The 17,276-nt window shown below is 42.6% G+C and overlaps 1 protein-coding gene across 2 annotated transcripts in view; it reads right to left on the bottom strand.

Moving 5' to 3' along the window:
- Window positions 1-17,276, bottom strand: part of GALNT10 (polypeptide N-acetylgalactosaminyltransferase 10) — a 136,834-nt gene that overhangs the window by 39,534 nt on the left and 80,024 nt on the right. For both annotated transcript variants that reach the window (XM_075856112.1, XM_075856111.1), the window contains exons 2-4: window positions 13,243-13,345; window positions 11,822-11,960; window positions 642-808 (exon numbers count right to left, since the gene is read on the bottom strand). In XM_075856112.1, the coding sequence (XP_075712227.1) occupies window positions 642-808; window positions 11,822-11,931 (277 nt within the window). In that variant the 5' untranslated portion in view covers window positions 11,932-11,960; window positions 13,243-13,345. The remainder of the gene's footprint in view (window positions 1-641; window positions 809-11,821; window positions 11,961-13,242; window positions 13,346-17,276) is intronic.

The raw sequence follows: 17,276 nt of genomic DNA on the forward strand, positions 1-17,276 counted from the left end.
TTGGTGTTTTTCACAATTAAATACTGAATGTATCGGGCAAATTTTGCCAGTAACATAAAGTCCAATGTGTCACGAGAAAACAGTCTCAGAATCACTTGGATAGGTAAAAGCATTCCGGAGTTATTACCATATAAAGTGAAACATGTCAGATTTGAAAAATGAGGCTCGGCCAGGAAGGTCAAAAGCGGCCAAAGAGGGAAGGGGTTAAAAATAAAAACGTTACTGTAATCTACATTGCAGCGCCTATCTGCTGCAATAGCAGATAGGGGTTGCAAAATCTGGTGACAGAGCCTCTTTAAGTTTGAATTCATAGCGGAGCCTTCGAATACACCAGATCAATGAAAGTAAACTTTTATTTTGGTCACTTCTTGACTAAAAGTAGCAAAAAGCAAAAACCACCCAAAATAAGAGAGTTTCTGGCGAATATATACAATACATTAAAGTGATCGAACGGCTTTAATGTGCATTTAATGTTCCTTTTCTCTGTATTAAACTCTATGAAGTCTGCAGAGCAAAGACCGGATGTTCTATTTGAAGCGCTTCTACAATGACATCTATACTTATACATCCCTTTGACTGCCTTAAAATCCATTCCGCCATCAAAAGCGTGACATCTGGCACCATTGTGGAAACGCACGCACCTTTGTCACTGAAGTCATCCACAAGCACAATCTCAGCGATGAGCTCCGGGGGAGAGCGGTTCAGTACGCTGTGCACGGTACGCAGGAGGGAGGACCAGCCCTCGTTGTGGAAAGGGATGATCACGCTGGTGTTTGGCAGCTTTGTCGTATAGAGCTTGTTCTTGCAGCTAGAAAAAAAATGGGAAAGGACATAAAAGGGACAGCTGTCAACTTCACATGCAGAACATGCCCTGAGCTCATGTCAGATAAGGACAGCGTCTGGGAAAACACCAGCTGAGAGGTGCGAAAGTACAGATAGGACTTACAATTGGCTATTTGTATAGCTACATGTGATGATATAAACAGGGGGTAAGGATCCAACAAAGGTCTAAGCGGGAAGATGCCATTGAGATAAAGCAATCTGCCAGCCTTACAACCTAAGGCCTTATTCACACGGACGTTGTATACATCCGTGTGACGGCCGTTAAAACAACGGGCATCACACGGACATATGTATTTCAATGGGGCAGTTGACATGGCCGTTGTTTTAAAGGACCGCGTGAAAATTCGTTGAAAAATAGAACATGTCCTATTTTTATTCGTTTCCACGGATCCCTCCACTCAAGTCTTTGAAGGATCCGAGATAACGTGTCTCGCACGGGTGCAACTCAGACATGAAAAACGGAAGTTTTTCACGTCTGAGTTTCCACTCGTTCGTGTGAATAAGTCCTAAGTCTATCACTGCAATCCACTTATTAAATAATACACATGATATTCTTCTAAGTGGATGAGCACTAGCAGAACATGATCTCAGATATTTTTTTAATCCTATAAGTGAAAAGTTATTTAAAATGCCTCTCCACCTTAGGCCTCAAGCACAACGACCGCATCGACTTTGCAGTCCGCCAAACCACAGGTCCGTTGCGGTCCATTGGACTGAAAATAAACCCTTGTGTCATCAGGACTCACAGATCCACAATTCACGAGTATTGGTGAATCCGCAAATCCAGACCGTAAGATGACATGTCTTGATTTTTGCGGTCTGAATTTGAGGCCCATGCACCGATCCGTGTAAACCACGGTTGTGAGAATGGGGCCATAGAAAAGAATGGGTCTGCAATATATCCGCAAAAATACGGATAAATTACGGTTGCAAAAGCACGGTCGTGTGCGTGAGGCCTTAATGTATTTTGCAAAACTTTGATTTAGGTAACAGACAAGCAATGAATAATTTAATGGGGTTGCCCAGTTTGGACAAGCCCATAACACGTGACAGATCCCTTGACAAAAAGGAAATAAGCCGTTATTGCTGCGGTTAGAAAGTTCTCACTCACCCTTCAGCAAAGCTTTTGTTAACCCCTTAATGACTGCTCATATGCCTATTCACGGCGGTCATTAAGAGCACTTATGCCACGGCTCTGTGAAAAGGCGGCGCTGTGACATAAGCCCGGCACAGGTGTACAATGCCAGCTAGATCCCGACAATTTAACCCCTTATATGCCGCAGTCAATAACGACCGCTGCATCTAAGTGGTTTGGGAGGGAGGGGGCTCCCTCTGTCACCCCATCGGCAGAGCCGCGATGTGATCTCGGGTTGCCTGTGGTCTTACAAAAGGCATAATACATGGACAGGCATAATAAACTGCAATGCAGAAGTATTGCAGTGTAGTATAAAAGCAAAGTGGGACTAAAGGGGTTAATAGAAACTGGAGACGCCCCTATAACATCCATATAGGATGCAACAGGGAGAATGGATAGATTGTCTACAGCAGACACCCCATTTGAATGAACTAGTAAGCCTCCTTATACCATCACTGTCCTTATTTCATTATAAATTTGGCCCTGAGCGTAAGACCTTCTCTCAGAGATAGACTGGTTGCTAAGGACCAGCTGCATTCAAAAACCTGCAGTTATCCCTAGCAACCAGACGATATCTGAAATTATTCAGCTGTAGAGTTCAAAGCAAGACAGAAGCGGAGGAAAAATCAGCCACACGGTACACACCATCTCAGGATGCATTATTAATCAGATTTTTCTAAAAGTACATTTAGGTGGGGAACCGATTTGAAGCAGATGTGACACTATAATATGCTGCCCTTGTTAAGGTGTTAATATAATTTTCGGCTGAATTTTGTCGGAATGCAACATTACCGGTCCATCTTTCCGCCAACAGCTAAGTTGGGAGATCCCTGTACAATTTGCGCATCCATATTATAAAATGTGTGATCCTTCAGTCCTCAGCTACACTGGGTGAGGCTCCTGACCACAAGAGCATCTCAAAATGGTGTGATCTTAAAAGAGGGGTTACTACCAAAATATAAAACTGACCATACACATTAGATGTATGTTGGCCGAACCCATCGATTTCAACCAACCATCAAAAATGTATGTCCGTGTCCAGACTCTCCCCCCGACAGCAGATATCATGGAGGAAGGAGGGTCGGCATGTTGCATTTCAATATCCCTGATCCTTTGTTCATAAGGAGAACACAAAATACCAGACCTCCTAGGCTATGAACTGTTTTAGCAAACTTCTGCCAGGTCATAGAGAATGGGCATTGTAGTCCCATTCATTCATATTTAACATTAGCTTGGAGGTCTGATGCCCCCTGTGTTCTAGCATTCAGTGGGGGTCCTAGCTCACCCGGGTTACAATAAAGTATGTGTGCAAACCATTCAGTTCCTCTAGTTTCTCCTGTGATTTCAGAAGGTATTTATGGAGACTTGGTCGTTCTTCAACATTGTACATGGAAGAAACTGCAGCCGGTGACAAGACAGATACTTTCCAAAACTTCTTGCAACTCTTATGACACGAACGTGCGTTCAGCAAAATGGATTACATTGAAAATGAAATTATGTGTGGACTTCAGGTCAGCATGGTTCGCTAGAAGGTCTTTATGATGAAAATGTTAAGCCTGCTATGAGCAATTCCATTATTGTGATTCTGAGCAGCTCGTTGGTCTCTTGCTGGAAGAGGGCAACGTTATATGAGTTATGGATTTTACGGATCCTTGGGCACCGCAGGAAGCCAAAGTTGTGGACCGGCTCACCCAAAACTACAAATCACTGGGATATTAGACATCAGAGTCAAGTTATCACATCTAGACAATGTTTAGCACATCTTAGGCCCTGTTCACATTACATGTTTTTTTTGCCTAGGTTTAACTTCTACGTCAGCGAAACACTCCCTATGTTATATGTAGGCTGTGAAGGATGCCGGACAGTGGCATCCGTCATCATAGATTTTAATAGTAGGAGTTTAACAGATACGGCGTGAACTGGGGTCATGAGAGTTCATGACGCATCCATTATACGGACACCATTATAGTCTCTGGGGGATGGATGCCGATACTAGGCATCTGTTTAATGGAAAAAATAGTAGAAAGGAAACCTCCAGCTCACCTTGACTGAGGACTTGCTCAGATGAACCCGCACGGATCCTCGTGTCGGCACACGATGAGTGAACAGCAGAAAAAAGGGAAGGGTTGGATCCAGCGAGGTTGTAGATAAAATGGAAACTCGTTCCAAGTTTAATGGTATAAAGTTAAAACAGGATCTAGTAGAGAGATAATGTCCTGGGGTGTCAGGAGAAATATCGTAGGTATAGCAAGCCTACGCGTTTCAGACGCTTCTTGCGTCCTTAATCATGGCTAATATTGACTGTCTGGCCTGAGTTGCCGGTATATATATCCGGCTGCACCGGTGTGTATGTTAATTACGTTCCAATGGTAATTAAAATTTCCAGAGTGCATGCGGCAATGGTGTTGCGGTGGAAGTTTTCATTGTAAAACTGGGCAAACTGATAGAATATATGGTTTCCGTAAAAACCTTGTGTATAACAGTATGTTAAAACTTTGTAGAAGTAACTAGATATATTTGAGTTTGTTTTTGGACGGTGAAAACAGAAAAACTATAGTTTATTTAAATTTCGCTGATGACCGTAGTTGGGATGTAATTACTTCCGGTTTAGGGTTGATATTCTGTTTGCGTTCCAGGGTGTGTAACAAGTGCGGAACGCAAACCGGATGCACAGCAGCGGCTGGCTATCAGCGAATGGACCGATGCCACATCCTGCACATGGGTAAGAAATAGTTGAATTATTAGTGGGAAAGCCTTGTTTCCATATATAGTGAGACGATGGGTTTAATATTGTAACAAAGTCAAACTTGTATATATTTTATAGTTCGCCGTTCAGGAATTAATTGTTCCATTGTTAGTAAGGAAAAGGAAACATATCTTGTGATGTTAATTTTTGATGTTGTTACATATTGGACAGTCAATGTTGAATTATTCTAGACAACTATGAAGTAAAAAATAAGAAAGGAATTTTTTAATTTTTGTTTGGAAACTAAACAAAGTGTAGGAAAGTGGAGTGGAGGACAAATGTGAAGGCTAAAAAACTGGTACATGTAAGAAACATATAACATGCATGTATAGTTATTTAAAATATGAAAAATGGAACTAGTTGATGATGTTTGATTGAATGAATAAGGCGGGACTCACACGACCGGGTCGTTCCCGAGCCCGAGTGTCGGCCGGTAAAATCGGCCATTTTGCCCGGCCGGTTTGCATTCAGTTTTGCATCCGTGCTGGGCCGGGCAGATCCGGATAGTGACATCAGCGGCAACTCCTGAAGGGGAATCCCCATGTGTTCGGGGATTCCGCTTCAGGAGTTTCCCCTAATGTCACTGCCCAGATATGGACAGACATCAAGCGCGCGGTCCAGGAGTGGAATCCCCGAAAACACGGGGATTCCGCTCCTTTAAGGAGCTAAAGTGCGGCTAGCACATAGCAGAGCGGGGAGATACCTCCCTGCTGTGCTATAGTGGCGTCGCTGCAGTAGTAGCAGCCGCAGCAGCAGCTGCTAGCGGCGCCATCGAAGGTGTCGCCGGGCCAGGGTGCTTTTCAAGCAGGGGAAGGGAGCCAGCGCAGCGCTCCCTTCCACCTGCTGTACACCCCGGCCCTGCCACACCGTGTACAGCGATGCCATTCGTCAGAATGGCATCAACTCCTCCTCCTCACATGCACTCTGCGCTGTGAGGAGGAGGAGATAGAGCGCAGGCTCCGGAAAACCCGGCCATCACTCGGGACACATCCCGGTGATGGCCGTGTATTACCCGGCCCCATAGACTTCTATGGGAGCCGGGCGGCCGGGTACCCCGGCGAAGATAGAGCATCTCCTATTTTTTGACGGCCGTTTTTTCCGGCCGTCAAAAAATCGGTCGTGTGAATAGCCCCATTAGGGGTCTATTATTCCTAATGCAGCCGGGTGCCGGCCGATTTATGAACGGCCGGCACCCGGCCGGGAAACCCTGCTGTGTGAATGAGGCCTTAGGTCATTGATGACTGACAATTGATTCAATATTTATAGCTTGGCTGCATATGTGCAGTGTCTTCTAAATGAATGTAATTGCTGATGTAATCTATTTGATATTGTAGTGGGTATTGTGTGTGAGGGAAGAAATGAGTAGAGGAGAGGATGAGAGAATATGTACTTGTATAATTATAATAGGAAAATTAGGAATATTTGGTGACCATATGTGGTTTTATTTAGTGTATTGTGAGTGTAATTTGGTCAGCAATTGAAAAATAGGAACTTGATAAAATATGGATAATTAGTAATAGAACATCAGGTCATTTTTTTTAGATTCAGGCCATTGGGGAATCTGGTTTTCAATCTATAAATCCAATAGGCTTCCCGTTGAAAGATTTTATGTTGAAGATCTCCACCTCTTTTTGGAAGATGGACTTTCTCTATAGCATAACATTTGAAAGTTTTAATTGCTCGGTTGTGATAATGAAGTGTTTTGCTGCGTTGGAAGTATTACTAATGTTGGGATTCCGAATGTAGCTCAGATGTTCCAACATTCTGGTCTTAAATTTTCGGCTAGTGCATCCAACGTATTTTAACTTGCATTCGTATTTTATTATGCATTCAATAATATAGATGACCGATGTTGAATTACAGTTGATGTAATTTTGTACTGTAAACGTGTCTGAGTGGTCTGAGTTTGAAAAGATTTTTGTGGGATGAGCATAAGAGCATATTTGACATGGATGTTGTCCACATTTGAAAAAACCTTTATTTTTCAACCAGGTTGTTTTGGTTTCGTTGGATGTAAAAAGAGAAGGAGAGAGGATACTGCCAAGTGAAGGGGCTTTTCGAGCTACTATTCTACACCCTCCTTGGAGGATGGAACACAGACTATCATCTTCCATCAGGATCGGTAAGTATTTGTTTAGGATTTGCTTGATTTCTGGAAATTGATTGCTCTGTTGTAGGACTAGAGTGGGTATGTTAAGGTCTGATTTTTTTGTTTGGTTAGATTGTCTAAGTAGGTTGGCTCTAGGTATTTTAGCTGTAATGATGTTGGCTCTATTGAGTGACCAATTGGGGTATCCTCTATTGTGTAGCCTGGAATGTATTTGTTTTTGTTCCACATTATATTGTTTGTTGGAGCTACAATTTCTTTTGGCTCGATACAGTTCTCCTACGGGGAATAGCCATGATGGTCTTTTTAGCATGATTACTATTTGCGTGTAATATAGTATTTGCAGAAGTTGGTTTACAGCGAGTTTTAGATTCTATTATATATCCTTCTGACCCTTTCAGTTCCAAATCTAGAAACACAATGTTGGTTTTATCATAGCTGTGAGTGAACTTGAGATTGTAAGGATTGTGGTTTAAGAATTCTGCAAATTTGGAGATGGTTGGAATATCTCCGTTCCAGATGAATAGGAGATCATCTATGTATCTTCAAATACCATTCTATATGGTTTCCAAAAGGATTGTCAGTGGAAAAAATGAAAAATTCCTCCCACCACGCCATGACCAGATTAGCTATGGAGGGGGAGAATTTGGCTCCCATGGAAACACCCTTGAGCTGTAGATAGAATTTTCCATCGAATTGAAAATGGTTGAGAGTCATTAGAAACATTAATATCTCCAAGATGTAAATTTGAAAATCTTTAGTATAGGTACTATGAGTGGCTAGATGATGTTCTAGAGCGGCATAGGCAACTTGGTGGGGGATGCAGGTATATAATGTGAGCCAAACATAATCTTTCTTCCAGATTTTGTGTTGGAAGGAACATAAAACATCTCTTGTGTCTCTGAGAAAAGCCGGTGTTTGTTGGGCTAGAGGTTGTAATAATGCATCAAGCCATTCGGATAGTCTTTCTAGGAGGGAGCCAATACCTGAAACTATGGGTCGCATAGGTGGAGGGTTCATTTGTTTATGTATTTTAGGAAGGGCATGTATAATGGGTGTGATTGGTTGTTCGATATAAATATATTCTAATTGTTTTTGGTTGATGAATCCACCTCTCAAACCTTCATTTAATAATTGTTTCATTGTGATTTGGATTCTCTCTATGGGGTTATTTTCTAATTTTTTGTAGGTATTTTCGTCTGACAGAAGTTCCAAGGATTGTTTGTTTGTAGTCGGTTTTATTCATAACTTGCTATACCTACGATATTTCTCCTGACACCCCAGGACATTATCTCTCTACTAGATCCTGTTTTAACTTTATACTATTAAACTTGGAACGAGTTTCCATTTTATCTACAACCTCGCTGGATCCAACCCTTCCCTTTTTTCATCTGTTTAATGGATCGGTCACCCAGAGACTATAATAATACGCGTTTAACGGATGTGTCATAAAAGGCTATTAGAAAGTCCATGACTTATTCGTTAGACGGATGCCTGTGACGTATGCCATACAGTGGCACCCATAGGCGCCAATGTTAAAAAAAACTTTAAAAAAACAACATTTTTTCTTTAAAGGGGGGTTGGACAATCCTTTCTTTGTCAGAAAAGTTTCATGATAATAAGCATGGTGTCCCTCTGCTGGAGAGCCCAGTGATCAGTTATAATCTCTAGGAGGACCTGGCAGTAAAGTGTTTGTTTATTATGCAGCACCACCACAGGGGAAAGTAAGTATTACACATTTCTCACTGTACTGGATCATCCGGAGCAAGAGATACTCTTTTTAGCCGCTCCCTGCTTTGACTAATGAATGACAGTCCTGAACAGGGAACCCCATCTATTAACTCAGAAATTCAGAATAGGGTATTTGAAAAACGGGACGAGCCCTTTAAATACCCTCTGGTAATATAGGACTGAATAGGCTGGCAGAGCTGGTCAGCTAGTGCTACATGAATACGAGGAGAATATCTAACCCCATAGAATTTAGTGCTGCTAGGAATATATTTATTCTACTTTGCAATCATGTTTTGGCACGCACATTAGACACATTGCTTAAAATTGCGCAACCATAATTTTACGTTTACCATTTATTCCCTTCTAGACCCCAAGCTTGACAGGCGTAGGAAGGCTCAAGTAATGCTAATATGCATTAGGGAATGTCAATTTCCAGCTCCCAGTCGTTGCCCTGTAGACCCCTCAGCAAATTGCAGGCTGTCATAAGAACAGACTTTCTGCTGATGGGTCTTAAAGGGAAGCGGCTGGGAATTTTCTGCAGCCCTGCAGGATATATATGCCTTGATGCCGTTTTGTAAAATGTTTACCATCTTTGAAATTCAATGATGCAGAAAAGAAAGGTGAATGGGTCAGACTGAACAAATGGAAATATTCTTTAAATTATAACTTCCAATGTCTCTTCTAGAGTTGGGCAGGAAAATGTGCGGGTATGTCTCCGGGTGCATTAGTAACGCACTGAAACTTGCATTTCCACATCTAACCGTTTTCTTATGCCCAGGTTATGCCTATATTTAATTTATTCCTACCGACACATTGGGTGGCCCAATAGGGACAAACATGTTATCTATGGAAGTGAAGCTTATGCAAGAAATGGCATTAATAAGATAGATATACCCAGACACACACACACACATATATATATATATATATATATATATATGCACACAAACACACACCTATACACACACACACACACACACACACACACACACACACTTACATAAAATATCCATCTCTCTCGCTCGCTCTTTTACCAGCCCTCTCGCTCGCTCGCTCTTTTACCAGCCCTCTCGCTCGCTCTCCTTTTCCAGCCCTCTCGCTCGCTCTCCTTTTCCAGCCCTCTCGCTCGCTCTCCTTTTCCAGCCCTCTCGCTCGCTCTCCTTTTCCAGCCCTCTCGCTCGCTCTCCTTTTCCAGCCCTCTCGCTCGCTCTCCTTTTCCAGCCCTCTCGCTCGCACTCCTTTTCCAGCCCTCTCGCTCGCTCTCCTTTTCCAGCCCTCTCGCTCGCTCTCCTTTTCCAGCCCTCTCGCTCGCTCTCCTTTTCCAGCCCTCTCGCTCGCTCTCCTTTTCCAGCCCTCTCGCTCGCTCTCCTTTTCCAGCCCTCTCGCTCGCTCTCCTTTTCCAGCCCTCTCGCTCGCTCTCCTTTTCCAGCCCTCTCGCTCGCACTCCTTTTCCAGCCCTCTCGCTCGCTCTCCTTTTCCAGCCCTCTCGCTCGCTCTCCTTTTCCAGCCCTCTCACTCGCTCTCCTTTTCCAGCCCTCTCACTCGCACTCCTTTTCCAGCCCTCTCGCTCGCTCTCCTTTTCCAGCCCTCTCGCTCAGTCTCCTTTTCCAGCCCTCTCACTCGCTCTCCTTTTCCAGATCTTGCCTCTCTCCTTTTCCAGCTCTCGCTCTCATCTTTCCATCTCTCTCTCTCTTAGACATACATCTCACACAGGGATATTTTTTGTACGTGCAGGTTTGTAGATTTCCACAGTGAATATAGGCCATCTGTACATATATAATTTGTATCACTGTGAAGCTTGGCAATCTCTCTGAGTGAACTGTGCAGAGAAGACTGCAGACTGGTGTCTTCTACCATCACAAGGAGCTGATCCTTAAGGACATGGCTCTTATTAGCTCAGCTGAATGCATAAATCGAGTACGCTAGCTGCACGTCCTGAGAATTAAGATCGAATTTCTTCTTCACTGCTCCACAAATAATAGGGAATACGATAGAGGAAATCAGAAACCGTACAAATTGGTACATAGAGCGACAAAGTGAGATAATGGTGAGAACTGTGTTACCAATTTCTTAATCTATTATATTGCAAATACAGATAGCTTTGTACGTTCCCAGAAGTTTTAAAACCAGAACTTCTTAACCGTAGGGAATCAATCTCCTCATGGTTTTAAGGGATCTATCGAAATGCAGAGGACTGCAGTGTTCTATCGACATCTGACGGGAAGTCCTGAACAATGTCTGCCCCATGATCACTTCTTAATCTAGTGTATCTCCAGCACCGAAAAGATAAAGAACTCATCCTACAAAAATTTAACTAACCTGACAGAGGCTCTTGGGATGTGAAGGGGTTGGCCACTTACCTAAAAATTACAGTAATTGGCCCTAACATGACTAACGTTACCTAGTAATTTTTGGGGTGTTTTGATTCAGTCAAAAGCAATGGGCAAAGCAGTCACGTGAATACATAACATTTCCGAAGTTGCACTGCCGCTGCAGCTCGAGGGATTTCCACACAGACATGTCCCACCTCCTGAGCACGCCCCACCCCCATGCTGTGTCTGTGTGTCATCTGTGGAGCCATGGAATATATGGTACTGTCAGAAGTTTATGGGTGACGTAGCAGATAGAGGAAGTCTTCTCTCCTACAGCAACAGACGTCTAGTATGTTGAAGGGGAACGAAGACAAAGAAATATTAAGAAATATTTAAAGGTTCATTCCCATCTACAACATTTATGGTATATCCATAGGATATGCCATAAATGTCTGATAAATGTGGGTCCCAGCTCTGGGACCAGCACTTATGTCAGGAACAGGGGTCAGGTGTAAGTGAAGAGCTGGCCAAGCCTGCGCGTGACCCTCTCCGTTCTATTTTGAGGAAGTTACAGAAAACAGCCGGCTGTTTGCGTAACACTCATAGAAGAAAATAGAGGAATCGGTGTAGGCGCCAGTGCCAGATCTGGGACCCACAACAGATATTTATGGCAGATTCTGTGGATATGCCGTAAATGTCTGAGATGGGAATACTCCTTTAATAACTTCTTAAATGGCAAATTAACTAAAATTATATGAACACATTCAGCTTATAAAGGGTCACTGACTAATCTATTGAAACAGACACACACAATATATAAAATATCTCCATACAGCTATTTATATCCTTATGTTAGCATGATCTACTGGTTCACCAAAGACTGTACAATTCAGGAAAAAGTATTTTGCAAACGATAACGTTTTAGCTAAAATGGATGATTTACTTACTTTGTGTGCCGGATATCTGGAAGAGATCTGTTAAGTGAGATTTTATCACTGACATATATATTGAATCCATTCTCACGGTATGCTTGTTCCACGCGATCGGCATCTGTCATCGGGAAAGGTTTCCCCTGCTCACCATTTCCTAAGGAGATTTTACATTTGTTATAAGCAATGCAATAAATAAACATAAGACAAATACATATCGCGGTACTTCGGTGTAAGCTGTATAACACATTTGGACACGTTGTATACGCTGGAGCCAAGGACAATGCAGACACGTGGCTCCACAAGGTCATCACAAGAAAATTACCTAAAACACACAGTATGGATAGTGGTGAGCGGGTGGTCTGATCGTGATATAGGATTTAAGTGTTCCTCCAGTGATAGCCTTAAAAACGTCTTAAATTTACACCCGAAGCCGACGGAACCCATTAAAGTCAATGAGTTGTCGGCTGCTGGTCTTGTCCGTCATGCAACGGAACCGTTGTTTCCAGCATTCCATAGTTCTCCTCCTCTGACAGAGCAGAACAATGGAACGTAACAACGCAGATGTGAACATAGCCTTACCCAAACAGGGGATTATAAAACGTGCCCGTGTCTGTTGAGGGAACTTTCTAACCAAGGCCACATTCACATCACATGTATGGCCTTCGTTTAACGTATAAGCCAGGAAAAGCTCCTGACGTATACGTTAAACGGAGACTGTGATGGATGCCTAATGTCTCATGCACGCGACCGGCCAGGTCCCGTCAGTGATCCATGGAAAGATAGGACATGTCCTAACTTTCCACGGATAGGAAATTCACCCGCTAAAGTGAATCCGTGAGTCCGTGAAAACGAAGGGGTGTCACTCGGATGACGTGAAAAACGGCCCCAGTGGCGATCAGTCGTGTGCAACGGTTACAAATGTGGCATTCGTCACCTATATTTTCTAATATTAAAAAAATTATATTGCATGCTATACACATTTTTTTAGGGGATTGCATTGTATGGAGTAGAATAGCGGGATACGGACGTATACTGGACCGACGGAGGCCAAAAAGACACTCTATTGGCCTCTGTAGGGCTAATGTATCCCTATGGACACAATTAGCGTGTACGTCGGGAGAGAAACTCTTTTAAAGTCTTAGAAAGAATTATAGCTCAGGACTTAAATTGCCAAATACAGAATTCCTATACACCCGCATCTACGGGATAAGCTATATTGGACTATTATTTTTTTCTCAACTATAGAAAATACAGGAGTTTCAATACTCATAATTTTCATCTAGGATTCCACTGATAATTTTCGAAATTTCCTACATTTTCTGTTGAACAACCAATAAACTCTTCCTATAAACCTATGACTATTACATAATGATGACCGACCACAAAGAATATGCAATTATCAAATGTGACAGATGAGGGAGGATTGTCTAGATTACCTGTACGATCGTGGTCTCGTCTAATGTACTCATAGTCATTCCAGTCCTTCTTCCCCAATCCTTTGTCATTAATATATTCATCCTTATGTCTTACCAGTGGAACCTAAAAATTAAACAAAGATATACATTAATAAGGATTCCTACAATCACCAGGTTACATGGGAAAATGCTTGACGTACAAGTCGCTCACTATTTAAGCCCCCTCTGCCATTCAATAGAATGTGATCCATTTTTCAGTCCTGACTCCTAAGAAGCAGGAAGTGCTCTGTGTCTAAGAAGTCTGAGGGGCGGAGCTCCCGCAGTTCTACTTTAGATGTTTATTTAAAGGGCCCCCATTGGAGTAAGAAAATAAAACCCACGATAAAAAAGCCAGAGAGAATAAAAAACAAAGACCTATAGATGCAATATCCTATCCACCAATCTCATCCATTCCTTTAATTAAAAGTATATTCATGCCGCCCGTACAAGGGCATTACTCAGCTTTACAAAGACACTGAAGGGCACATATATCTGAATACAGCTACTTCTCCTTAATACCTTTCTCCTACTGTCTTGACGTGCAAATGTCAATGATTGTTTTCGTCATATTAGGTTCTAGAATTCTATTCATGAACCACGCAGAACCCTGTCAAGGAAGTTTGTAATGCTTCCTCACTTTAAACAAAATAATATAAGTGTTTAGAGCGGAGTTTAGAGCGCAGAATCTTATCTTTCAAATTATACGAAGATCAAAGCTGCAGGTGCAATATTTGAAGCGTGGCAACATTTCTACTTCTGGTTTTGTGTAACTAAGACTTTGTTCACATCTACATCGGGGTTCAGTTCATGGGTTCCGTCAGACCTTTCCGGCAGTGGAACTCATGAACGGAAACCATAGCTTTCCGTTTGAATTACCATTGATTTTAATGGTAATGCTTCCGTTACTAATGGTTTCCGTTTGTCTCCATTCCGTAAGGTTTCAGGTTTTTTTGCGGAATCAATAGCGTAGCACACTACGCTATTGATTCCGCCGAAAAAATGGAAACCTTATAGAACGGAGACCAACGGAAACCATTGGCAACAGAAGCATTACCATTAAAATCAATGGTAATTCAAACGGAAAGCTATGGTTTCCGTTCATGAGTTCCACTGCCGGAAAGGTCTGACGGAACCCATGAACTGAACCCCGATGTAGATGTGAACTAAGCCTAAGGGAGGGAGGGGAAAGCTGAAAATGAGATCAGGAAGAAAGATCACAGTCTGTAATGGTCCTATGACACTGACCAATATGGGCCGTGAAAACAAACACCGATCAACGAGAAAACTCGTTGATCGGTGCTCAATTGCTCCCTTAAAGAGCAATCCTTGGCTATGTTTGGGGACGAGCGATCGTTACTATGATAGTTTGTCCCTATATATTTTCACACGGAGATGAGCTGCCAAAAACGATAATATTTAATGCTACATAAACGAGCAGATCAGTTGATGAATCGGCTGATCGTTGGTATGTTTACACCGGGCAATGATCGGGAATGAGCGTCCATGTGCCACATTAACAAGCACAATGAATGCAGCAGAAAAATGTCAATGCCAGACTTGCCGTTTTTTGGGCACCTCGTCTCCGACAAAAAACTAGAATAAAAAGTCATCAAAAAGTCGTATGTGCCGAAAATTGTATCCATAAAAACCTACAGCTCGCCAGGAAAAAATAAAAAATAAGCCTGCAATCTCAAATCGACGGAAAAATAAAGTTATGGCGACACAAAAGAAATCTACTTTTCAGGAATAGGGTTAGAACGTGTTTTGGTCTTATTATTCTTCTTCTTCAGCTTTTATTTGTGCATGTCAAAAGTGTGAAAATGGTCTTGGCAATCAAAGGGTTAAATGGCCAGATGATTTCCTTCTTAATTACATGCCGTTATCTGCAGCACAATAAATGCTGCTGCATCAGTTTCTTCAATCCTTAGGGGGCCCCCGAAACTCATAACAGCGGATCGCGGAGCGTAATAAATATCTCCAGGGCATGCGAATATGTAGCCTGACCAGTGAAAGCCCCCGAGATGGGAACACCAATTAAGCAGTGGAAACCAGAATCTCTGCTATGAAGTTCCACTGCGATACGAAGTGTTAATATACGTGATATATGTAATGGTGAAGAAATCGCAACGAAAGCAACGACATCATGAAAGACATTTATAGTTAATAGAAAAGATAAAAGCAAAATAACCACAACTCCTCGTTGAGCGCCGCGGTCTCTTATTTCAGGGCTACAGCTAAACGGTGATGATTACAAGAGAACATATATTGTAATATATATCGGGAGAGGGGCACATTCAACAGGGGTGGGGGGGGCACATTCAACCTGTGCCCCTTCATTTGTCTGCAGCAGTATGCCCGAACAGCTACCAGTCCCCTCTTCTATACAGAGCTCTAGATCCCCTGCATAGTCAGGCCTGATTCACACGTAGCGTAAAGGCTGTGGATTTTCCGCAACGGATTTCGTTGCGGAAAATCCGCAGCATAATACAGTAGCAGCAGAGTGGAGGAGATTTGAACAAATCTCCTCCACACGCTGCGCAAATGAGGAGTGGAAAAACACTCAGAAATTAACTTGCGGTGCAGTTTTTTTTAATCCGCAGAATGTCAATACGTAAACCACTGGTTTTTTTGTCGCAGGATTTCCCCATTGAATTCGAAGGGAAGGTAAATCCTGCAACAAATACTTTTTTTCTTTCTTTTTTTTTACGTGCCATTTTCCTTAGTGGACATTCCGGCCGAAAAACTGCACCACAATTTGGTGCGGTTTTTCGGATCGAATTCCCTGCGGCGACTAGGGCGGATACGCTGTTTACTGTTTACACAGCATTTCCGCCCAGTGTGAACCCTCAGAGATTTTAGCCCTTCAGTCACCACTATAGGGAGCTTACAATATACTAGTATTAAGTTCAATGTATTAGCAGTCCGCTTCTTAGCTCCCTCTAGTGGTGACTACAGGTGGTCAGAATGTTCTATTTTATATCTAGGTCTATGCAGAAGCTCTGTATCCAAAAAAAAAAGTTCTTGCTGCTAGAAAGATATATTAAGAAATTGATTAGGACAGAATTTGTAACCTATTTAAAAAAAAAAAATGATGTTCAAGGGTGAATATTCACTTTAACCATGAAAAATAGCCCCAATCTTTAATTATTTCTCTACTAAAATTTGCATCAGACTGGAAAGTGTCTCCTACTCTTGAAGGCTCAGCTCACCCAGATATTACACGGTTGCCCCTTTGTTTGAATGGAAGCCAAGTAATAACCCATGCCAGCAGGGGCATCGGAGGGGAAATGTGTGGCCACCCGCAGGATTCATCAGCTGATCGTCAGGTGAGGGCGGTCTTTTAAGAAGAGATTGTCCTGATAAGACAGCAAGAATTCTCATCCACCAATCCCACGTTTATCTGTAGGATTACAGGGCTTTGGACAAATGAGTCCAGCTACTTGGACCCTCCTGCCATCCGCTGTTATTGCTGGAAGAAGCAGTAAGGATCCTTATTTCCCCGGCAGAAGTTTTACATGGCAGCCAATCAAAAACAATAGTGTTAGTGGCAGACGCCAGGCCTTCCATAGGGACAGCCACTGTATGTAGTAGCTTGTTCTTCAGGGTTAGATCCCCCTAAAGAATGTATTTCCACGGCTACACAGTCCATGCTCCATTCATGTGCTGTTTTTGCTGCAATTTTCGATTCTGTTTTGTAAAAATGACTAATATTTTACTGTAAATTTTTCAGAATAAAATACATCCAAAATTACTAAAAAAAAAGGCAAACATGAAATGTTTTGTCCGTGTGCTCACCGCAATTTACCAACTTTTTTGTCCGTGTGCTCACCGCAATTTACCAGATAGCACACGGACCCAATCACTTATATGTCCCGATGCACACATCACGTGATCACAGATCCGTGTGGGGCGCGAGTCGGCACCGTAAAAAACTCAACACGTGTTATTTTACTCTCCAAAATTTGCAAATCATGTGACCTACGCAGGAGGGGTTGGTTCAATCTGGTGACATCAAT

The sequence above is a fragment of the Rhinoderma darwinii genome, chromosome 3, assembly GCF_050947455.1.
Source record: "Rhinoderma darwinii isolate aRhiDar2 chromosome 3, aRhiDar2.hap1, whole genome shotgun sequence".
Classification (NCBI taxonomy): Eukaryota; Metazoa; Chordata; class Amphibia; order Anura; family Rhinodermatidae; genus Rhinoderma; species Rhinoderma darwinii.